The sequence below is a fragment of the Copadichromis virginalis genome, linkage group LG18 (assembly GCF_057382275.1).
Source record: "Copadichromis virginalis isolate Kocher_CV1m ecotype Utaka linkage group LG18, C_Virginalis_male_GT1.1, whole genome shotgun sequence".
Taxonomy (NCBI): Eukaryota; Metazoa; Chordata; class Actinopteri; order Cichliformes; family Cichlidae; genus Copadichromis; species Copadichromis virginalis.
In genome coordinates, this window is record NC_140635.1 from 15,474,467 (window position 1) to 15,500,395 (window position 25,929).

Consider the following 25,929-nt stretch of genomic DNA (forward strand, 5'->3'; position numbering starts at 1 on the left):
TTTATGATATCTCTAATGCTGTGTAGAGCATAAAAAGGTAGACCAACATATTAAAGTGCTAAAGTAGTACAGCAGCAAGGCTCTTGATGAGGAAGCAGATAAGAAGAAAATTAAAATTGAAACAAAACATGTTACACACCACTGTGGTTAAAAAGAAGCCTCACACTCTTATTCTGTTGTTGTTGTTTTTTTCTGTTAGACCCTTTACAATAGGGCTACACTCTGACCCCACCAGCCTGATTTGTCTGAGATCTTGTCACCAGAAATTTGCCATTGTTATAGAGCCTGAATATTTGAGTTACTGTAATAGTTTTGGTAGCAAAAACCATCCATCCATCCATTTTCTTCCACTTCTCTGGAGCTGGGTGTTGGAGTGATTTTGTTAAAAGTTGTCATTGTTGCATTTAAAATTGTGAACCTTGTCTTAAACTGCAGGCACACTTGCAGGTAACATTCTGGTTTCCTTATTTAGTAAGGAATGTTTACTTCCTGCCATTTATGGGCTCACCTATGCTTGTATATGGTGGACCATTAAAAGGGGTTAAGACATATACGGGGTGAGGGGAGATGACCCTTTTTATGACTAGGGATGTTGTTAAAACAGTTGTAACCAGGAAGTTACATATACAAACACAAACACACCCACACACACACACAGTGCCTTAACTTTTATGACACACCATATGGGTTTTACAATGGGAGGGGAGACTGGAGTTGGCTGGGATCAGGTGGGGAGCTTGCAGCTCCAAGATCCTGACCAGACCGGCTTCCCTTGCAAGTTAAAATGGATTGAGGTCTAATTATCTTGCTTTGTTCACGGTGAACAAAGCAAAGCCTGCAAGTGCAGACCTAACACCGGGCTGCAGGGACAGCAGCCAAAGCAGAGAAAGCCAGACCTGCCTCTCCCTGGCGACCTCCTCTAGGTTATCAGGGGAACACCAAGGCATTAACAGGTCAGCCAAAAGGTATATTCTCTCCAGCATGTCCTGGGTCTGCCCCAGATTCTTCTTCTGGTGGGCCAAAACCACCTCAACTGCATCCTTTCGATGTGGAGAAGATAATCGGAGCCCCTTCCAGATGGCCAAACCTCTCACTAGGGATGGGTATCGAAAACCTTGTTGAGAACTGGTTCCCACTGTTTCAATTCCTTGGAATTGTTTGCCATTTTTGTAAAACAATTCCCTTATCGATTCCAGTCGCCCCGAATGACGTCACCACGTTGCGGAGCGTCATTTACCTGGCAGGAAACATGGCGGCTCAAACGCTCAAAAGTTTGATTATACTTTACGAGAACGGATGACAACAGGGCAACTTGCAATACTTGCCAAGTAGATATTTCATTTAAGGGAGGAAACACTACGAATATGAAAAAGCATTTGCTCACAAAACACACGATAACCTTAAATGAATGTCATGTTTTTAATTCCGCTCGACTTGTGAATCTCAACCCAGCAGCAGCGGTAACGTTGGCACGTCCTCTCCCGTTAATGCGGCAGGTAAATAATCAACTAACAGTGCATATTATGTTAGCGCGATCTGCCTTATTACAAAACCTGCTATTACTGTGCATTTAGGTGACCATGATGAGAGAGACAGACAGAGTCTGGCTGGCTCAGATGCTGGCAGTTCTCACTGCAGTCTACCGGTAGCGTCTCCTTTCAGGCCAGGATAGACGAATGTTACTGAGCAGTGACTCAGTTTGTGGTAAAAGGTTTGCACCCATTTGCCACAGCAGATGCCCCGATTTTCGGTAAGTGAATGTGTTTAATTGTAGGCAGGGACATTACTGGATATTCTTGTGTAATTGCTACAGAATAATTTATGTTATACTTTGTTATTGCTACAGAAGAATATTTATTTTGTTATTTTACATTTACAATTTTTTTTCCTGGGGACCCTGTGACACCCCATTGAAGAGCCGTAGGCTGTGGATCTCTTAAGATCTCACTGTTGGGTTTGTAAGGCCATGTTACTCCTAAATTTCTATCTTGTTCAAAGAGAAGATATAAAACAAAGTTCTAAGCTATTCGACCTTAGTGTTCTCCTTTTTTAAAAGAATCGATAAGAGAATCGATAAAGAATCGAATTGTTAAACAGAATCAAAAATGGAATCGGAATCGTGAAAATCTCATAGATACCCATCCCTACCTCTCATCCTGTATACAACAACAACAACAACTACAACTACAACTACCTCTCTGCATTTAACCCATTCACTCACTAAGGGAGAGGCCAGCCACCCTTTGGAGAAAGCTCATGTCCACCACTTGTATCTGCAATTTTGTTCTTTCAGTCACTACCCAAAGCTCATGACCATAGGTGAGCGTAGGGACATAGATTGACTGGTAATTCAAGAGCATCACTTTTACGCTCAGCTATCTTTTAACCACGACTGCATTATTGCGGCTGCAGCACCAGTCTGTCCATCGCTCTCTTGCCCCCCTCTCACCTTAGCTCAAACCAATTTTTAATAATCTTCGCTAACCAGCAAAAGTTAATATCTGCCATTGACAGCTGCCACTCCCTTTTAATTTTGTTTTGTTGTGTCAATCCCAAATTATTAAATGTTTCTAGAATACTGGAACCAGATCTTTGGGCACAACAAATCTCAAGTCCCTTATCTCTTAAATTTGGCTTGAACAGCTAAGCCTCTTGACTGTGTTTGTAGGTGCCAGTCACTTATTACAACTAATTTTCTAACATAAATATTTTTAAGTAGAAGTAGTTCTAATCTGAGTTGAGTTTGGGTCTGGGTCCCAGTGGGTCTGTGGCACAATGTTTATGTGTTTGGTCTTTTATTTCTGGTTTCTTTAATGTTCTGAGGTTAAGATTGTGTTCCAGGTTTTGTTTCTTATTATAGTTGTAATTGCTCTATGCCACAGGTGTGGAACTCCAGGCCTGGAGGGCCAGTGACCTGCAGGTTTTAGTTGTGTCCTTGATACAACACAGCTTATTTAAAGGCTAAATTACCTACTCAGCATTTTTTGAAGTTCTCCAGAGGCCTGGAAATGAACTAATTATTTGATTCAGGTGTGTTGACCCAGGGTGTTATCTAAAACCTGCAGAACACCAGCCCTCCAGGAGTGGAGTTCAACACCTCTGAATGCCTACTCTTTGTAATGTCAGGTTTTAGTTTGGTTATCTACAGGGTGGGCCATTTATATGGATACACCGTAATAAAATGGGAATGGTTGGTGATATTAAAGTCCTGTTTGTGGCACATTAGTATATGTGAGGGGGCAAACTCCTCAAGATGGGTGGTGACCATGGTGGCCATTTAGAAGTCGGCCATCTTGGATACAACTTTTGTTTTTTCAATAGGAAGAGGGCCATGTGACACATCAAACTTATTGGTAATGTCACAAGAAAAACAATGGTGTGCTTGGTTTCAACGTAACTTTATTCTTTCATGAGTTATTTACAAGTTTCTCTTTGTTCACAGCCATTTACATGTCGAAGAGGTTAACACATGAGGTGCATGTATCCAGTCTAAAACCCTGGTATAATTTGCAGCCACTACAGAGGTTAGATAGCGCCTCCTCACAGTTTGCACCGAGGTCTCGCGCTGAATAAAACCGGTGATGTTAAAAAACACACCGTAGTGGTCAGAGACAGCCAAATCAACAACAGAGGACACACTGTTGGACAGCCCATAGGTGATGACCAGGTCCAGAGTGTGTCCTCTGTTGTGAGTCGGCTGCGTGACGTGCTGGGTAAAATCCATACAGTGAAGAATGTTTAAGAATTCTTTTGATGTACAGTCAGAAGGATTATCTATGTGCAGGTTAAAATCACCGGTTAAAATGATCATGTTATATTTTGAGTGTATGTGTACTGTTCTCTCTATGTGTTAAACTCCCTGAGTGTGAACATAGATAAACAGCCAGCCAAACTCCTTTTCAAGAGCCAGGAAGGTGAGCGTACTTGCTCCTTTAATGACTCCAAACATAGCAATCATCTTGCACTGACATCATTGAACTGGAGTGAAACTAGAAAAACACATAATACAAAACTCTTAATCGATTGACATATAATCAGCAGGTAAATATATTCAGGCACTTACACAGGAGACCATGAAATAAGTATACTGTAGATATGCAAACTGATATTACTACAAAGAAAAACAAGCAGGTAGTGGGTGAGCGTACACTTGTATCATTAGCTCAGAAGCTACACCCTATAACTGCACTTCAAAGAAGGTACAAAATAATGTCTCAAAACACCCTATTATTAATTGCTTAATATACAAAGAACTGACAGAACTTACGACTATTGCTTTCTGAAGGACTCCTTTGAAGGATTGCTTTGGATTCCACATGAATGATTACAAAGTTGTAGCCATGCTTTTCCCACTGTTCTCTGCATTTCCTGCTTCCTGTCTATGCACAATGCAAAATAAAAGCCTCCCTGTCTATCCAGATGTCAAAATAAAAGATTCAACATTTTTCAATATATAACAATAGAAATACACTTTACACTTATTTGTGTCATTAGCATATGAACATATTGAAAACAGAACACTCCCCGTCTGGCATTCCCAAATATGCCACTTCATGCTTAACTGTCTTTGGTTAACTTAGGACTCTCTATTGATAAGAGCAAAATAACATCACTTATAGGCCTTGAGAAAGTCTTTACTTTGCCTTGTGATGCTGTTCTGACTTCCACTTTGCGCACCTTCCCATCACTACTTGGAAAGGTGGTAGTGACCAACCCCATCGGCCACTCGTTACGAGATGACTGCTTCTGTTTGAGCAACACTACATCACCCACTTGTAAGTTGCGACATGCCACTTGCCACTTGGCTGCAGAGTGTGTAGATATTCATTTCTCCATCGGGTCCAGAATTCATCAGCAAGTACCTGTACTTGCAGGTTTCTGCGTTACTATCATAGCGGGAGTCAGCAGCAGTGGTGAAGAAGGATCTTTGGAGACTGGGATCAATGGCCTTGCATTGATTATAGCAGACACCTCTGCCATCAATGTACAGAGCACTTCATGACTCAGGGAACTGTGTTTACCGTGAGACAACATGGAGTCCAGTATCCTCCTGGTTACACCAATCATGCGCTCCCACACACCTCCCATATGCGAGGCATGTGGAGGGTTGAACTCCCATGTACAGCCGTGTTCGTAGAGGTAACTCAGGATCTTGTCTTGACTCTGATCATCTTGTCTTATTCCTAATTCAGAACATGCTCCAACAAAGTTTGTACCACAGTCTGACCTCAGCTGCTTCACAGGCCATCTTAAGGCAAAAAGTCTGCGTAGTGCATTGATGCAGCTACTTGAGTCCATGGACTCAATGACTTCTATATGCACAGCCCTGGTACTCATGCACGTGAAAAGGATCGCCCATCGCTTACTCTGAGCTGCTCCACCTCGAGTTCTTCGGGTGATTACCTCCCACGGATCAAAAACATCCAACCCTACATATGTAAAGGGAGGAGACATGCTCAGACGTTCTGGGGGAAGGTCGGCCATTTTCTGGACTTCCAGTTTTCCTCTCAGCTTGCGGCAGACAATACAGGAATGGATTACAGAGCTAATCAACCTTTTGCCGGCAACAATCCACAGGCCTTCCGCTCTGATTGCCCCTTCTGTAAACTGTCGTCCTTGATGTTTTATCTTTTCATGGTAATGGGTCACTAGCAATTTGGTCACATGATTCTGTTTTGGGAGAATGATTGGATTTTTCCTTCCAAGACTAACAGTGGAGTGTTTCAGACGTCCACCAACCCGTAAAAGACCGTTGCACATGAAAGGGTCTAGCTTGAGGATTGTGCTTGTCTTTGAAATTGCTCTATTCTCTTGCAGTGCAACATACTCTTCTGGATAAGCATCCCTTTGGACCAACCTAAGTATGGTCAGCTTTTCTGCCTCCAGTTCTTCTGGAGTATGAAGTTTGTTGCACATATGCCATCCTCTACATGTATTTGGGGGGTTGGTACTGAATGATTGAGTCTGGTGGCTCAAGAAGGCAACTGCTCTCAGTAAAGACCTCCAGGTGGAGAAGCGTTGGAACCTATTTGAAGTCAACTTACCCTCGGTTATATGGGTAGCACAGGATGTCAGCTGTGGTCTTACCTCCACATCTGCATCTGGTTCCACCAGCTCAAAGGGCTCATGTGTTTCAGCCACAGGAGGCTTGTGAAGAAAATCTGGACCTGTAAACCACATAGTCTCTCCAAGCCGAGATGCTGGGACCGATCTGGTGGCTAGGTCAGCTGGATTCTGATCTGTTGGCACGTAGTGCCACTGCTGAGGAGAAGTTGTCTGTCGAATTCGGTGAACACGATTGTGCACATACACATAGAATCGTTTAGAATCATTGTGGATGTATCCGAGAACCACCTTGCTGTCACAGAAAAACTTCACAGTATCAGGTTTAAGATCGAGTTCCCTGAGGATTAGTTCTGCCACTTCGACGGCCAGCACTGCCCCACAGAGTTCCAGGCGAGTGATTGTGGGCTCTGGTTTAGGAGCTAGCTTGGCTTTCCCAAGTACAAAGCCGACTCGACACTGTCCATCTGTAGTGATGACTTTCAGGTAAGCTACTGCTCCTATGGCCCAGTTTGAGGCATCAGAAAATACACACAGCTCAGTATACATGGCAGTGGAGAGGGACTGTTGTATGTAGGCACGAGGAAGCTGAAGATTACTTAGATCCTGTAGTGATCTTCTCCATGTTTCCCATTCATTTAACTTGTTTGTGGGAAGTTCTGTATCCCAGTCGCATATGTCAGCTGAAAGTTCCCTTAGTAGTGCTCGTCCTCGGATGGTCACTGGAGCAGCCAAGCCCAGTGGGTCGAAGAGGCTGTTAACTGTCGATAGCACTCCTCGGCGAGTGAAGGGTTTGTTGTCAGCTGCAACCTTGAATGTGAAGGTGTCAGAATCTATCCTCCAGCACAGACCAAGGCTTCTTTGTGCTGGGAGAACTTCCTCATTTAGCGCCAAGTCTTTTAAACCTGTAGCCAGATCTTCAGGGGTGAAAGCCTGCATCACTTTGATACTGTTGGAGGCAATCTTATGCAGTTTAAAATTAGATCTTGCCAGTGATGCTGGAGTGCGCTTGAGAAGGTCAATAGCCTCTGCTTCTCTCGAGAGAGAGATCAGTCCGTCGTCCACATAAAAGTGTCTCTCCACAAACTGGCGTGTGTCAGGTCTGTATTTGTGCTCACCCTCTTGGGAAGCTCTTCGAAGTCCATATACAGCGACTGCAGGCGACGGGCTATTCCCAAACACATGCACGCGCATGCGGTATTCCCCTACTTCCTTTGTCAGGTCATGATCTTTGTGCCAAAGAAATCTTAGATAATTTCTGTGGTCCTCTCTCACCATGAAACAATAGAACATCTGTTGGATGTCGGCTGTCACAGCAACAATGTCCTTTCTGAACCTGAGCAGCACTCCTAACAGGGAGTTATTTAGGCCAGGGCCTGAGAGCAGGACGCCATTAAGAGAAATGCCACTTTCTTGTGCGCTTGAGTCAAATACTACGTGTATTTGATCGGGTTTTTGGGGGTGGTAGACCCCAAAAATGGGTAAATACCAACATTCTTCATGTTCTTGGAGAGAAGGTGCCTTCTCAGCGTGCCCATTTTCGAAGAGCTTCTTCATGAATGCAATGAACTGCTCTTTCATTTTAGGATTTTTGCCCAATGTGCGATCCAGAGAGTGGAGACGAGACAAGGCTTGAGCACGGTTGTTTGGTAGGCGTGGTCTGGGCGACCTGAATGGTAGTGGAGCAACCCAGCTGTTTTGTTCATTCTGACAGAACTCCTTCTGCATGATGTTCAGAAAGCTCTCGTCTTCAAACGACAAAGCCGGTTCGTTATCACATGTCTGTCTTGTGAATACGCTTACCCCAAGTTTTTCCTCAGCAGGCATGTTGATGGAGCCATAACTGGACAGGCAAGGGTAAATATCGGGTCTTTTCTCCCCGCCATACGCCAACTTTTCTTTCACAGATATTTCATTCTGACATGGCACCATGAAAGATGGACGTCCATTAGGCAAGACACTAGTCTTATAGACAGCTACAGTAGGCTTGTGTGCCCTGTTGATGCAAACTTCCCCAACTATCACCCATCCCAAATCCAACTGCTGGGCAAAGGGAGCATTGTGGGGGCCGTTAATTTGTTGCCTTACTTTGTGTACACGTATGAGATCTCTTCCCAGTAAGATCAAAATCTGTGCTTCGGGATCTATCTCAGGAATGTAAGGCGCTATGGGCATCAAGTGGGCATGGGAACGTGCTACCTCTGTTGAGGGGATTTCAGACCTGTTGGTCATGATGTCATTACATTCAATGAGTGGAGGTAAGTCTAAGCACACTTCACCGTCTAAAGCCTCATTCTGGAAACCGACTGCCTTTCTCCCTGTCATCTCAGTAGTACCAGCGCATGTCTTCAGCAAGCACGGGGAAAGGTTGCTACTGATCCCAAAGAGTTGGAAAAACTCTGATTTGGCCAGCGAGCGATTGCTCTGGTCATCCAGGATGGCATACATCTTGACTGAGCGTTCTCGTTGTCCCTTTGGAAAAACTCGCACCAGGCAGATCTTAGCACAAGATCGTTCAAGGAGACCAACTCCACAGACTTCAGTGCACTTTGAGGTTACCTCTGTTGTGGAGTTGTTTCGCTGGTCTGTATCTGACACGGATGCAGGAGGCGACACTTCTGGGAGAGTAGTCTCCGGATGAAGAGCAGTGCAGTGCTTATCACTCTGACATTCATTGCACTGTAGGTTCATGTGACATTCCCTTGCAACATGAGTAACTGAGCAGCACCTAAAGCACCGTCTGTGGTCCTTTAATAATTTCTTCCGTTCCATGAGTGGTTTCGCTTTAAAGACCCTACATTTTTCCAGAGGGTGGGGTTTGTTGTGAAGTGGACAGTACTTAGCAGGATCATTTGCGCCTCTCCCATCTGTTTCTTCTCTATGTCTGGAGCTTGGATTAGCTACTGTGGACACATTTGTCTTTCGAACGGCTATGGCAGTTCTCCCACCATCATGATTTGCCATGGGTTTTTCATTTCAATTATAATAACGGCTGCTGTTTGTCAAAACAAAACTGGGATCGTTTCTAGCCTTGACTTCACTGTTGACAAAATCCACAAAAAAGGCAAATGGGGGGAAGCATACCCTATGCTGTTCTTTATACCTTGAACCAGCGGAGAGCCATTTCTCTTGCAGGTTCACTGGCAGCTTTTCGACAATGGGGTTAATGCCTCTTGGAGTATCCAAGTAACTAAGTAGGGCTGCTCGATTATGGCAAAAATGGTAATCACAATTATTTTCACTGAAATTGAGATCTCGATTATTTGACGATATTTATTTAACCCTTTAAGATCTACTATAGAACCAAGTCCGCCAGAGCTTATATTATTTTTTTACATGTTGTAGTGCCATTTGTGGGAGCATTTCAAGTTGCTATACATCAATACAACTGTTATAGCCCATATTTTAATAATATGTATGCATTAAGTCCATAGTAACTACATTAATTGCAAAAACGTGCAATAAGCTACAAAAAAATTGAAAATCGTTTTTGTTTTTTTTACATATATTTCTACTTGGAGAAATTTAAGAGGTTTGTCCCTCAAAACTTTAAATACAAAAAAGTTGCAAAAAATAGTTTACAACAACAGGAAATTTATTTTGAGTGTCTTCATAGTTTTACTTTGGAGATACAGCAATTTTTATATACTGCAGGAAAAACAAAAAAACAATCGTATGATGCAAATTTGCAAAGAAAACAGCATGAGCATCAAAATAAAATATTTCCAGCTGTGCAATTCGAGTTCTAAGCATCCCAGAAACTATTCAGAAACGTCAAACATGACTTATAAAAACACCAGTATAGGCTTTTAAGGCCTACAAGTAAAAAACTACATTTTCCGCGAATATGGCGTCACTTCCGGTTTTGGACAGGAAATGGCGGACATGCGATAGTTCGCGCTGACGTCTGTTTCAATGTGGGAAGTGTTACGAACAGCTGATCGGATCGGCAAAGCGTGTTTCTGGAATATTATGTTTTTGTTCCTGCAAGCGCTTTTTATGCAATTTTTTGCAAAGCTTTATGTGGAAGGAAACCGTGACCGAGGACAAATGATGGCATAAGATATAAGTTTCATATGCAAAAAAAATTATTGCGCTAGCTTACATGGTTCAGGTTCTACAGGGATTTAAAAATAGTTATACAAAACGGTGCGTGCTGCTCTGACCGGCTTTAAAGGGTTAACAATAACAATGTATTGAATAATGACTTTAAAAAATAATATAAAATAGTGTGCAAATACTGATAACAGTGCAAATGTTTGCAATATAAGAAATAAATGAAAAATGTAAACATCTATGTTTAGTGAACTTTGCAGTGTTGATCTGTGGTGCAGCTACGACACCGTAGCAAAGTTTACACACTGTGTCTACTTGATCCACGTCTGACTCCGCGAACCCATAATGTTTCCACACCACTGAAGTTTGTTTTTTTTAACCTCTCTTTTCAACCAACGGCAGTCACTCTCCTCTCCAAATAACTTCTGCTTAGCTTTCCGAGCTTCCCTCGGGTCCTCCTAATTGTCGTGACACGTGTTCGAAATGCAGAGAGGTGCGCTCGATTTTCCACACGGAGCAGCGCGAGAGTAAAGCTTGAGGGAGGTGCTAATAATCGGCTCAGTCATTTTTAATGATCGTTGAAAGCCCAGATCGTAATTGAGATTAAAATTCGATTAATTGAGCAGCCCTATAACTAAGACCTGGTAGATAACCATCTTCCTTGGCTGCCAGTTTTATGTTTTCTCTCAACGTGAGGCGAGGGAAGCAGTCCAGTCACTTAAAGAGAGCACACTCTATCACTTCTGGGGTTGCATAACATTCTTGAAGTCTCAACCATGACAAATTAAGCGCAGCTTCAGGGTTAGTGATATGAGCAGCACGGATCCTTTTTACATGTTCTGATGATTCCTTGCCGAGCCATTTTACTAGTAGATCTAACTCTTCACTGGCTGTCAGCTCCAAATCCTGAATGGTGCTGAGGAAGGATGACTGCCAAGCTCTGTAGCCTTCTGGCTGATCATCAAATTTAGTGAGACCTGTGGTTACTAATTCCCTGCGTGCCAGATACTTTGCAAAGTCTAACATGCCTGTAGATGGAGTCTGAGAGTTTTGCTGTATGCTGTTCCTTTGAGAAGTATTTGAATGCCTGATGTGTGGACTGCGTTCTACAGATGCCTTACAAAAATAGCGAGGGCTCAATGGAGTGGGTTGAGGCGAGAATGGCTGCTGTCCTGTAGTTGGCTGATGCTCACTTAGCTGTGAGTAACCAGGGTTTGTAGATAAAGTGTTATATTCTACGTTGGATTCTGGGAGTTCTTGTTTTGTTGACAACGATGCTTTCTTAACATAGATGGGACTCAGTGTGGCTTGAGAATCTATGGCAGGTTTAAAACTGATTCGAGCTTGATCTTCGAGGTATGCCTCGGTTTGCTGTTTTATGGACAAAGGTGAGATGCCACTCCTGTTGCTGTGTATATCATCACAGTCTATGGCTGCTGCTGCTTCTAAAACCTCAGCCTCAGCAACAGCAACGGCAGCTGCTTTTTCAAGTTCCAATGCTTCTAGATCTGCCTCAAGAGTAGCCTTTTCTAAATCCAACTTGGCCTTATGTTTTTTTATTTCGAGCTCCCTCTGTGCAAATGTGGCCCTGGTGCGTGCAGCTTCAGCGATAGCTCTGGCGTACTTGCTCCTTTAATGACTCCAAACATAGCAATCATCTTGCACTGACATCACTGAACTGGAGTGAAACTAGAAAAACACATAATACAAAACTCTTAATCGATTGACATATAATCAGCAGGTAAATATATTCAGGCACTTACACAGGAGACCATGAAATAAGTATACTGTAGATATGCAAACTGATATTACTACAAAGAAAAACAAGCAGGTAGTGGGTGAGCGTACACTTGTATCATTAGCTCAGAAGCTACACCCTATAACTGCACTTCAAAGAAGGTACAAAATAATGTCTCAAAACACCCTATTATTAATTGCTTAATATACAAAGAACTGACAGAACTTACGACTATTGCTTTCTGAAGGACTCCTTTGAAGGATTGCTTTGGATTCCACATGAATGATTACAAAGTTGTAGCCATGCTTTTCCCACTGTTCTCTGCATTTCCTGCTTCCTGTCTATGCACAATGCAAAATAAAAGCCTCCCTGTCTATCCAGATGTCAAAATAAAAGATTCAACATTTTTCAATATATAACAATAGAAATACACTTTACACTTATTTGTGTCATTAGCATATGAACATATTGAAAACAGAACAGTATGTTTGTTAAAAATTCTGAAAATTCCTTGATAAAAGCAGCACTGTCTTTAGGTGGTCTATAAATTGTGACAGATAAAACTGGAGGGCTGCTAAAAACAATAGCATGGAATTCGAAAGTGGTGAAATTGTCAAATAAAATTTGTTTGGTGGTGAGTGTGTTGTTGGTTAAAGATGCAGTCCCACCACCTCTCTTACCACTTCTAATAGAAAAAGAGAAATTAAAATTTGGTGGGGAGGCCTCAGTGAGAACAACTGGTGCATCCGAACCCAGCCATGTTTCAGTTAAAAATAAACAGTCAAGTTTATTATCTAAAATTAAATCATTAATAATAAAAGACTTGTTCAACAGAGAGCGGACATTTAAAAGTGCCATACTGATCAAGACTGGTGGATTTTTGACAGTAGAGGTCAATGGATGTTGACATTTTTGAAGAGGCCGGAGGTTATTAATGTTTTTGGAGTTAGTGGATTTATGATAATTCTGATGCTCTCTGTTTGTGATTATGACGGGTATTATGTTGACTGTGGGAGAGAGAGGTCCGAGTCCAGAGTTTTGTGTATTACTGTTAAAAGTGGAGCAAATATAGGAGCTGGGACCAGGGGGACATCAGTCAGTGGCGGACAGATCAGCAGGTAATGTTGGTTTGGGGTAATGACAGGGCCGTGTGAGACATCAGATCTCAAGCAAGAGCTGATGTCCGGTGCTCGAAAAAAAAATCGATGCTACACATTTCTTTCATTCAAAGCATTTAATTTATCCAAAAATTTTAAATATCAAATCTGTGATCACTACAGAAATCAGGTGAACAGGAAAAGAAATGTGCACTGAGCAACAGGAGAGTAAAAACCCCAAAATGATAACCTGTATTATGTATGGCCATTATCAGACTTAAATCTTTGAAACTCAAGTCACAAACTAACTAATCACATAACAGTTCCTTAGTTCAGGAAGCTGTGGTTACATTTCATTACACAGGAAAAGGCTTTTTCAGCAGCAAGTTGGTTGACTCAGAAGAAAATCTATACAATCTAACTAGCCGACGCAATAAGTTACATTTTAATATCTTAAAATAATCAAGGCTTAATAGGAACCTTATTCAAATGTGAAGACCATACATTCTGTCTCAGTTTTTAACTGACCAGGGAGGTAATGTGTTTTCAGCCATTGTGCCTATGGTTTACACACATCATAACTAAAACAAACCATATGTTTCCTGAAATGAAGGCACGGTTGGGGCAGCAGTCGTGTGGTGTTTGTAGGAAAGAGAACCCTACAGTATATGCAGGAAACGGCTAGATGCAGGTGAGCGTTTATTTACAAAGGGTGAAATATAAACAGAAACAAGGGTGGCGAGGACTGGGAAAAACTAATAAACCTGGAACACGCAACATGGAGAGGAACACGAGATGAGAACAGAGAGACAGAGAAATACCAACTAACGCAGAGTAACACAGACGACGCGACGAGGAACACAGGCAGGTACACACTATAAATACACACAAGGTAATGAGGGAATGACACACAGGAGGGGAACACAGCCGAACCTAATTAGACACAATGAGACACAAACCTTCAAAGTAAAACAGGAAACACAGAGTGTTTTACAACACAAACTCGGGGACATGAACAGAGCACAGAGTAAAGACACGGGTAGGGCTGATAAAACACTAAAGCACTAAACACAAGAACCAAACCCTGAGAACTAACACAAAATAAGAATTAACACAAAACATAAGATGATACCAAAATGAACACAAAACGCTGGGTCAACAACCCAGGATCATGACACCTTTTGATGCTTCTGTTTCCATATGTTTGTGTATGAATGTGATCCCAGCTCTGACACCAACAGTGGAAATGATTAAACCAACAGATTATGATTAACAACTTTTACAGTCACTGATGAGTTCTCTTTTTTCTTGAGAATTCGTGAGGATGTCTTTGAAGCATTCAAGATAACTTGAATTTTGTCATTTTTAATCTGATATTAAGAGATATTAAGTACATCTCCCCAACAGCCTTCTCATCAGTAGGCGAAGATGAGGTTAAGCAGAGATCTGCATGTTAAGTAAGCAGTTCACAAATGCAAATAAGTACATTTGGCTTAGAGAACAGTGTCCTTTATTTAGGACATACAAAATGATTTTACGAGTAATTTACTTATTTAGGCACATTAGTTGCTGCATTTAGATCACCCAGAGAACTTCATATGAAAATGTTTTATGCTTGATCAATTCTACATTGACGGCAACCTGCCACACTTGCCTTGTATGTCCTGCAACATTGCAGACTCCTTACCAGTCGATATGCCCTTGGACATTCCTGCCTATTCCAGTCTCACTTCTTGGAGAAATGTAACTATTTATTTAATTTTGAGGAGATAAAGTCACCCTCTACCAGGAAACAAAATAAAATAGCCTGGGTTTTTATTAGTTCCATTTCACTGCATGTGCCCTTCATAGCAGATTCAAGTTAAGTACATTAATTAGAATTAGAATTTAGATTCAAATATTTGTATTCTTATGTAGTAATATTATTTGATTATTATAATGATATAGCACAAGATTCAGTTACCTTTATACTAAAATGGTTAGTAGAATTGTGCTTCAAGAAGCTACTTTTTACTTTCTCGCTTTGAGTACATTTCAGAGCTTCTACTTTTTCACACTTGAAGTTTTGTTTTGTTTTTTTGTTTTTTTTGTACTTGAGTAAAGAAGTTGTTTCAGTACTTTGTCCCCAGCAATTTTCAACTCAGGCATCTGTACTTCTACCTCAGGAAAGAAAATCTATACTTTTGCCAACTCTGTTCAGGCTGACAATTAATGCATGTAATTATACAGGATTTACTCTCTTCTGAGACTGAGCCAAATGCTGCAAAACTGATCGCACAGGAGTTTAAATAGATAATGACCCAAAGCATACTGCGAGCAAATTAAAGAGTACCTTTAATTTATCTTCCAATGGTCAAGTCAGTCATCTGATCTTCACCCAATAGACAATGACTAAAGTCAAAGCTGTGACTCTCAAACAGAAAGTAAAGGTGGCTGAAATGGCAGAAAATGACTATCAATGAAATATTTTGAAATCTAGCATACCTTTACATATACCACAAGTAGCAGTGAAATATGCATCTTTAACTTGTTACATTAAATTCAAGAAAGTTGTAATGTCATTGGATGATGTAATAAGATTTAACAATAAATAAACCCAGATTTTTGTTATAAAAGTATTTACAGATTAAATATGTATTAAATGTAAATAATTTAAACAGCAGAGCTCTGTACACTGAAAGATACATTCTGAGTAACAGAAGGGTTGCGGCTGGTGCTTCTCTCTCTGTTCTTTCTGCCCACATTTTCACAGCGCAAGAGATTCAACAGATGCTTTCGCAACTTCTGTGAGAGCATATACAGCAGAGGGTTCATACAGCAATGAGAATAGGCAAGCATTTCACAAACACTGTAGGCAACTTCTAACTGTTCCTTACAACCGTTGGGTTTATAAAGAGAAGTAATTAAAAGCATAATATGGTATGGCCCCCAGCAAATGAAAAAAACTGCAACAATACACAACAGCACAGCTACAGTCTTGTGCTTCTTTCTGTTTAAACCTTGCAAAACTGTCTTGAGGATGGCAGAATAGCAAAAAATAATGATGACAAATGGGAGGAAGAATAGCAGTGACACTTGGAGATAACGTACAAGCTGTTCATCAGATTTATCGTAGCAATAGTTTTTACCATCCAAGTTTTCAACCTCTACTTTCATTGCATCATGCAGGGATGCTGAGATGCTGATGACCCAGGCAGCTATACAGGCACCGATTGCATACTTTTTTCTTTTAGTATGATTGCTATTCAACTTGTGCAGCACCACAGCAATAAAACGATCCACTGTCATGGCAGTCAGCAGAATGACACTGCTGTACAAACCAACAAAGAATGCAGCAGTCACGAATTTGCAACTAGAGTCCCCAAAGACCCAGTGGTGTAGGTGATGAACAGCCCAGAATGGAAGTGTGATGGTGAAGATCAAATCGGAGCAGGCCAGGTTCAGGATGAAAATATTTGTGATATTTTTCAGATTCTCGTAGATGAAAAGAACACATAAGAGGAGGCTGTTGCATGTGATACTGATGATGAAGATCAAGATGAAGAAGGGACCAGTGATGGTGGGAACATTAATATCACAAATGTATGCAGCATGATCGCTCACTCCATCATAAGTGGATGTGAAGTTTGCCATTTTCAATTTTCTGGAAAACATAAACACAAACCTACATTTTAAAAACGTAATTAAACACATTAACTCAACACTTTTCTGTAAACAGAAATTGTTGATTTTAGTTTAAGTTTTTGTATTTTAGGTAAATATAAAAAGTAATTATGTAGCACATTTGTAATAAAAACAAGTACTGATCAACTTACCGCAAACGTCAACTGCCACGTTGCTGACTTGCACTATGATGTGAAAGCTGTGATAGTCTTGAGATAAGTAATAGTTCCTTTCCTCATTTCACACGAAATCAGAGATACCGCCCTTAACATAAACCACATCTTGAAAAAATAAATAAATAAAACCCCATAAAACATTGTCTTTTAATATTTTTGACATAATTTTACACAAAAAATTTTTGCAAGTATATAAAATATAATATGAATATAAGATTTTTTGTTATTCATTTATTTGTGTGTTGTTATGTATGGCATAGTCAGTAGATCAACATGCTATCAAAACTACTACATTAACAGCACTGAAAGGCTCTTTGAATTAGAATTAAGGATTAGATAATCACAGGTAACTACATTGAAAAAACTTTATGTAATACAACATGTTACACATCCTCACCCACTGTATTCTTCTTGTTTCAGTTACCCCTCTGCAGTACCTGGTAGGACGTCACTCTGACCACACCAGCCTGAATTCTCTCAGATCTTACAATCTGCATGACACACTTCACAGCAACACTACCAGTGGGAACAGTAATTTGGGAATAACATGTTGGCAGTTAATTCCTAAGTGAAGCAGATTTGTAATGTACATGTTGCAAAGTCACAATAAAGATAAAGATATTCTTTTTTTAAGAATCATGAATTTACGTTAGAAATTTTGAGAACTGCCCATGTTAATGAATAAGATGTCTTTCTTCTGGATTTCCCGACATTAAGGCACCACTGACAGCTCTTCAGCATTTGTCAATGATGTCACTGTGAGTTGATTTTGCCTACTGCGAAAGCTGTTGTTGTTGTTTTTTGGGGGGCCTGAAATCTTTATCAGATTTTTTAGGTGGCTTTTGACTTTAACCCCCACAAACACATAAAACACGGGATTAAGGCAGCATTGCGAAAATGCAAAAAGTCGAGTAATCTCAAGCGCATAATCCAGGTTTTTGCTATATTGACAATCTTCCCCTAATGAGTCACTTTCTCTGGGCCAGTAGGAAAAGGACTGCAGAAATATCACTACATTGTAAGGTAACCATCCAACAAGGAAAACAACCATGAGAATAAAAATTAGTTTCCATGTTTGTTTCTTCTTTTTTGTTCATCAGGATGAAGCAACCTGCACATGATATGAGTGTGGCAAAACATGAATACCACTGAGGTAATTAGAAAGAGGATGTTTCGCTGGTAGATTCCCCACAAGCTCCCAAAAGAATCTGCATATACACAGTACTTTGACTCTGAAACTTTGCTGGCAGCGAAAGCTAGACTAGATAGCAGAACGCTAACTAATAATAATAATAATTTATTATTTATATAGCGCTTTTCTAGGCACCCAAAGCACTTTACACTTTACAATTCCACTATTCATTCACTCTCACATTCACACACTGGTGCAGGCAAGCTACAGTTGTAGCTGCCCTGGGGCAGACTGACAGAAGCGAGGCTGCCATATCGCACCATCGGCCCCTCTGGCCAGCACCAGTAGGCAATATGGTAAAGTGTCTTGTCCAAGGACCCAACGACCAGGACAGAGAGAGCTGCCCAAATGATCACAGATGCTACAATACTGTAAAAACCTGTGGCAGAAATAATGTCAGACAGAGGCTTTAGATTGGATTCATAACAGTGAGCAGTCATCAGGATGAGGAGGATACCGCTGCTGTAGAATCCAAGGCAGAAGATAAAGTTCACTATTTTGCATGCATGCTCCCCTAAGGTCCATCCGTGCATGTTGTAGTAGGCCCAGAAGGGCAGAGAAGCTGTGAAGAAGAGATCTGATACAGCCAGATTCAGGATGAAGGTGTTGGTGAGGGATTTCAAATTCTCAAACTTGACCAGCACCACGAGGACCAAGATGTTGGCAAAGATGCTGAGAATCACCACAATGGAGAAAAACACCAGAGTGAAGATTGCTCCAAATTGGATGACACTTGTTTTGTTACAGAGTTCATAGTTGTCATAATCATAGTCCCAGGTAAAGTCATAGTAATCATCATAGTTGTATAAAGTTGAGTCCATTGTATCCACTTTCTTCTTGCACAAAAACAAAATCCAAATTAAAAAAAAAAGGCTTTGTTAGTCAAAAAATCAAGTACGTCAAATTACACAGTAAGACATGATATTATGACAACTTCAGCTTCATTAGATGTTAATCTATCATGCTGTTTTACTCTGACTACATTCACATATTTTTGTTTCATCACATTACGCTAGTGATATTTAGCCACTAATTAAAATTTTAGATTCATTTGCTGAAGTTAAGATTTCTGTCTCCATCCCAGTGCAGAGAAAGCTGATTTTACATTTTGCTCTGAGATTTATTCAAATTCTTCTAAATCCTCTATGATCCCAGAAATATGTCTCCATCTTGTTTCTTTTCACTTTAAATATTCATGTAAGTATGGAAAGGTTTTTTATAAAATGTATTAATGATATCACATCTATTTTCTACCTACAAATTCTACAAAATCTCTTATTTTTGGAGGGAATTCATATCAGCCAATAAAGCATGACATAAAAAAAGATTCATGAAAATTAAACAACAAACATCTTTTTCCAATAATAGTGTTTGTGTTACTTTGGTGTTGATGTGTTTTATAGGTCAGTGAGCAGCTTTTGTTTTAAAATTTGTTCTAAAAAAGAAATAAAACAGAGGTTAATCAGTCCATACATATTATTTAAAGCATGAACTCAGAGTTGTGACTACCAAGAGGAAGAATGTTCAAGAAATTAACTTCACATCTAAAATTCACATCTAAATCTCATTTTTACCCACAAGAATAACCACAGCAAGCAAATTAGTAGAGCTCACCATCAAAGTTAACCAGCCAACACCACTTTAGACCTTGAAATGGGACAAAGAGAAAATATGTTGATATATCATCAAAACTAAGAAAACAGTCAAATGGGCTTATACTGTAATTAATCATATTTACAGTATATCTCACTTATTAATTAATATTGCAACTACACAAATTACCTTCCGCTTGAGCTGAAAGTATACAAAAGTCAACTGTCCAGTTTATATGCAAAATATACAAAACAAAATTTTACGAAAAATACAAAAAAAAAATACAATGTCAAAAACAATCATTCAAAAAAAATATGCAAAGCAAAAATGATCGAAATGCTTTTCAGTTTTGTACAGAATGAAAGCAAACCTACAAAGAGTGTGGTAACTAACCACCCAGACTTACTATAAACAATTTAGCTGGTTTTCATGCACCATCACTGAGTTTGTTTGAAAGTGCTCGAAGGCAATAAGATGCAGTAATGTAAAATTTCCACGTTCCAAGTTTACATTACATAGAAATTTGATAGCTTCTTCTGAAACAGGGAGGAGGTGACCTATACAGAGGGCTTATAACTATGAGCTATAAACAAAACAGTAAACATCTGCAACACAAGCTCCAAAAAAAGCACAAATACAATAAGCAGCAATGTTTTAAATTCAGACAGAGGCAGCAGAGAGAAAAAAACAGACTCAAACCTGTGACAGCTACAAAAATCAGGTGAATAAGAAACAAGATGTGCACTGACTTTTCTACCTAATGCAATATGTTGCATTATATTATAAAGGCTTCTTAGGAACTTTATTCTGCTGTGTAGACTTTATATTCTCTCTTAGTTTTTAACTTAACGTTAACTTAACATTACTATTGCGTTTCACATTCAGTCAGATGTGACACCAATATATTTCCTCACTGTCAGGGTTCCTGGGTCGTTGACCCAGTGATTTCAGTTTGTTCATGTTCAGTTTAGTTCGCCACATTAATATTCTCACTTCCTGTTTTTCCCCGTGTCAGCTTGTCTTCCATGTCATTAGTCAGATTATGTTCAGCTCTGTACTCACCTGTTTCCAATCATTGTCATCATTCAACCTGTGTATTTAAGTTCCTCGGTTTCACCAGTTCTCTGTCGTGTCATTGATGTTATGTCGTCGTCTCCGTCTGTATGTTCAGCTAGTCAGCCAGCCATCCTTCCAGTCTTTCAGCCAGCCAGTCACTCACTCCATCGTTCCTGCTTTGTTCATTCACCCTCCAATAAATCCTCTTCATTTCTGCACCGTGAGTCCAGCGTTTGGGTCATCTCTTCCACGCCTCCACACACAACCTCTGACACTCACAGTGGTTATCTTACCATTAACGTAACATACGTTTGCAGCAATGATGCTTGTGGTTTACACAAAACATTACCAAAGCTCACCATATCTTGGCTCAAATGAAGACTTGTTTGATGCTTCTGTTTAACTTACATCATTATTTATGAATGTTAATGATATTTTTCCTGTTTTATTTTGCTTATTTAAATTTTTTTTCTGCCCCAGAAGGATACATACTTTTTAACATCTACTTGCAAGTTACAATGTGTATGAATGTGATCCTAGCTCTGACACAGGCAGTGGAGATGATTAAACCAGCAGGAAAAATTGGAAAATAATTAACTCACATTTTTGTGTATATTCTTGACAACGTGTAAAGATTTGATATTTACACGTTTTAATATTTAGACGTTTGATATGAAGAATTGCCTGACAGCATCTACACCATGACCTCCTCTTGATCAGTGGGAGCTCACCAGTCGTAGAGTTTAATCATAGATCTGCATAGTAAGTAAACTGTCACACATACAATAACTCAAGTATGCCTTTAAATATAAAGTCTTTAATGTGTGCCATGCAGCATCATTTTAGGAGTATATTGTTAATGTAGGCATGTGAGTAAATGAAGCTTAAAAAATATGTTGTCTGTTACACATGAGAGGTGGAACGTTAAAATTACCCTCATAGGCAGATTTGGGAAGTCTTTTTTTTTCTTTACAACATAGGCTAAAGTAATTAGGGTATCTTTGTTTGAGCCTAATCACACTCTTTTACATCACACTCTTTCTCTGAACCTCCATCTGTGTCTGCTTTGTGATAATATATTACAGAGCAGTAACAAAGTACTGTATTTAAGTAGAATTTCTCATTTTTCATCTGCAGTCCGATGTCATTGCTGTATATCCTGGTGTGGATCAGTGAATCGATGTCTCATTCACTCTTGACATACAGCTTGATGTCATCCATAGCCAGTCTTGTCAGTGATCTCACTGAGGCAGAGCCCGCACTTGATTGCGACTTGGGCTTGTAGTCTTATACACCACATTCCCATCGAGTTCCTGATAAAGGCTCTTAGGGTCCTGTTGATTTTGTATAGTTCTAGGCATTTCACAGGTTGGTCAGCCTATAGTCTTGCAATGTCGGGCAACTGCTCTGTCTACCAGTAGCTGGTGTTTTGCGCCTCTGGTGCTCTTGCCAATTTCTTTCTGTGCCCCACTGAAGAGCTTATATTACCCTAGTTCAGGAGTCGGCTCTTTAGTCCTTATAGTGCGGCTCCGTGTGGTTTGGGAAAATAAATTAGAAGTATTTAGCTGAAGTGTATGTAAGTTGTTTTTTAACTTGTAGTTCTAAATTGGAAGATTATTGTGATATTGAAATATAAAAATAGAATTCTATTCTATTTTTATTTTTTTTTCATCGCTCAAAATAAGCGTCACACACACACAACAGCATAGATAGCACAGACGTAAAGGCGGCAAGGCGTGATTGCGGGTGCCGCTCAGGTGCGTCCGCCTCCCCTGCAGCGGCGCTGCAGACCACGCCCCGCCACAAACATTAACCAGGTAAAATACATATTTAGGCAGAATTTTGCAAATATCTATTTTTCATTTTTTAGCAGCATAGTGCTTTTTTTTCCAGTTATTTTTTAAAAGTCAGGTCAAGGCTCCAAAAGCCCAAAGGCGACATAACAGTTTTTGTTTGCTACATGGATCATTTTAGTTCAGCTGGGTGTCTTTCCTTTTGTTATATTTCTTTAAGAGTTTAAAATGTGTTAATTACATAAATAAAATTTTATTTTCTCTGTAGCACTTCAAGGATTTCATAAGCAACACACCAATATATACAGTGTTATCTTCATTTTAGATGTCAAAAAGTATTTGCGGCTCCCAGTGTTTTCTTTTGCATGGAAACCGGGTCCAAATGGCTCTTTCGGTGTTAAAGGTTGCTAAACCCTGCCCTAGTTCTTTAGCAGCTTCACTGGTTGCCCAGAAGCCAGGATAAACTTTAAAATCAAACTTCTCACATACAAGTGTATCCATAAATCTGCTCCTTCCTATTTGTGTGACCTGCTTCATATCACCACTGTTTCCCGCCCTCTCAGATCCTCATCTGCTATTCATCTTACTGTCCCGTCCGTACGTCTTATCACTATGGGGAACAGAGCCTTCAGTCGCTCTGTTCCTCGGCTCTGGAACGCTCTTCCTCCAGCCATAAGAAATATAGACTCTCTTCCCGTATTTAAGTCACAGTTAAAAACACATCTGTTCAAACTGGCTTATTCGGTTTAGTGCTGATTTTATCTGTTGTCAAGTTCTGTTTTGCAATTTTAATTTATTTTATGTATTTTATGACTATTGCTCCTTTTATTCATTTTGTTCTTCTGTAAGGTGACCTTGGGTTTTTGAAAGGCGCCCTCAAATAAAATGTATTATTATTATTATTATTATTATTATTATTATTATTATTATTAGTGAGCCATGCCTATTCATCTTAGTCGCTATGATGTCTGACAAGAGCTTCCATGTGGTACTCTCGTGTACTAATATTATTTTATTATCATTTCTATAAGGAGAGATCACTTGGAGGAATTGAACATGATTTATTGTGACAAAGAAATGAATGTAATTCGCGATAAGACTCTGATAAACCCCCCAGAATCTAGACGCTGGAGGTGGTGGTGAAGATGAAGACTGAGGCTTGAATAGAGCTTTGGCCGAGGTGCCTGAGGTGGAGATGGGGAGGAGGTGGGTTACATGAAAAGAAACTCAAAGAAATCAGACATGTCAATATTGAGATTGACAGCATGGGAAAGAAGCCAGGATGTAAAGAACAGAAATATCAATATTAATATTGCAAAGGTTCAGTTACTTTTGCAAAGTTGCTTCACGGAGCTACTTTTTACATTTATCTTACTTTTAATAGATTTCAGATCCTTTAATTTCTATTTTTACCTAAATAAAGAAGTTGGCTCAGTACTGTAACTTTTACTGGAGTATTTTTTTTAACGCAGGTGTCTGTACTTCTACTTAAATAAATAATGTCAGTACTTTGCCACTGCTCTGTTTTGTATCTTACACTGTGATTAATGTTAAATGATCAATGATTTCCCCTCCCTTCAGGTGGAGTGGTGACTCCACTTTTGGGAGGACTATTACTTTCTGGGCATTTCTTCTCAAAACAAGTATATAGAATTCGATTTTAATTTAAAGGACCACTTTAAATGGCGAAGCAATAATATGACAGAGATCTTTAATTACATTAAGTGAGCCTACAGGGGTCGCTGAGAGTCAAAGAAACAAAGGGTCACAGCAAACATTGTTGCTTGCATAACATCGACATTTTCTTTCTTAAATGATATATCTGCACATCTGCATTACATAAATTTGTCTATTAAGCACCTACCCTATGTCACTCAAAGTACTGCTCATTGTATTGCATATCACACTAGTTTGACTCTACCTGGGATGCCAAAAAATGGGTGTTAATGGAATAATCTTCACATGCCACAGAAAAGACACATTTTCCCATGAGACAGCAGAAAAGACAAAACAGATTCACTGGATTTAAGCAACATTTTAAAAAGAAGAAACAGAAAGTGATGGTGCAGCATAAAATACACATTTTTACACACATACATCCTTTAGTTGGCACATTAAACACCTGAAAAATAGATGTATATTGTTTCAAGAGAATATATAAAAGATGTAAATTCAAATGAAAGTATTTACACACTGAACCAACAGTTCATTTGTGCCTGCTTAATGGATCAGTGTTCAGTTACTCTTAACAACAGAGCTCTCTGCTGTGAAAGCTACATTCTGAATAACAAAAGTCTTCTGACTGGTGTCTTTCTTTCTGTTCTTCCTGCACAGTTTTTCACAGCACAAAAGATTAAACAGATGCTTTTGCGAATCCTGTGAGATCATATACAGCAGCGAGTTCATACAGCAGTGAGAATAGGCAAGCATTTCACAGATATGGTAGGCAACTGCTAACCGTTTCAGTACCTTACAATCTTTGTTTGTATTGAGAGACTTGATTAAAAGCATAATATGGTATGGCCCCCAGCAAATGAAGAAAGCTGCAACAATACACAACAGCAAAGCTACAGCCCTGTGCTTCTTTTTCTTTAAACCTTGTAAAACTGTCTTGAGGATTGAAGAATAGCAAAAAATAATAATGGGAGGAAGAATAGGAGTGATACTTGGAGATAACGTCCAAGCTGTTCATCAGATCCATCCTCACAATAGTTAAAATCATACCAGTTTACCACCTTTACTTTTATGGCTTCACTCAGGGATGCTGAGATGCTGATGACCCAGGCAGATATACAAGCACCGACTGCATACTTCTTTCTAGCATGGTTGCTCGGCCACTTGTGCAGCACCACGAGAATGAAACGATCCACTGTCATGGCAGTCAGTAGAATGACACTGCTGTACAGCCCAACAAAGAATGCGGCAGTCAGAAATTTGCAGACAAATTCCCCAAAGACCCAGTGGTGTAAATGATCAACAGCCCAAAATGGAAGTGTGATGGTGAAGATCAAATCGGAGCAGGTCAGGTTCAGGATGAAAATAGTTGTGACGCTTGTCAGTTTCTCGTAGATGAAGAGAACGCATAAGAGGAGACCGTTGCCTATGAGACTGATGATGAAGAGTGTCCCAGTTGAAATTGGAAAGTCAGTCTCACAAAGATAGGCAGCCTCATTGATTGTGAAGTTGTTTGCCATTGTTAATTTTCTAGAAAACATAAACACAAAGCTAAATTTTTTTCTCTAAAATGACACAAACTGTTGCTTTTAGTTTTAGTTTTTTCATGTTACATAAACCATGCATTCTAGTAAAGTACAAAATTAGAGGAGCAAACACAACAATTTACTTCAAGCATCTCTTGTCAAGTCTTCTGTTGAATTGAGCTGTGCTGACAAAGCTGTAATGTACTTAAACAAATCGGTGTTCCTCTTTTTGTTTCAAATTAAGTCAAAGATGCCTCCTTACCAAAGGTCACATTTTTTTAAGAAAAAGAATCCATATGCAA

General features: G+C 39.8%; 1 protein-coding gene and 2 pseudogenes across 1 annotated transcript; all 3 read right to left on the reverse strand.

Annotated features, from left to right (window-relative positions):
* Positions 1 to 15,280: 15,280 nt before the first annotated feature.
* Positions 15,281 to 16,827, reverse strand: LOC146687528 (chemokine XC receptor 1-like). Its single transcript, XM_085439142.1, has 2 exons — positions 16,770 to 16,827; positions 15,281 to 16,597 (listed from the first exon to the last, which is right to left on the reverse strand). Exon 2 carries the CDS (start codon positions 16,585 to 16,587, stop codon positions 15,607 to 15,609), a length of 981 nt encoding a protein of 326 aa, XP_085295268.1. The 5' UTR covers positions 16,588 to 16,597; positions 16,770 to 16,827; the 3' UTR covers positions 15,281 to 15,606.
* Positions 16,828 to 17,505: 678 nt separating this feature from the next.
* On the reverse strand, positions 17,506 to 18,806 carry LOC146687529 (chemokine XC receptor 1-like; annotated as a pseudogene).
* Positions 18,807 to 24,447: 5,641 nt separating this feature from the next.
* On the reverse strand, positions 24,448 to 25,929 carry LOC146687530 (chemokine XC receptor 1-like; annotated as a pseudogene).

Bases quoted from the DNA above. Each gene is read 5' to 3' on its own strand.
- LOC146687528 (XM_085439142.1), bottom strand. From the start codon at position 16,587: ATGGCAAACTTCACATCCACTTATGATGGAGTGAGCGATCATGCTGCA.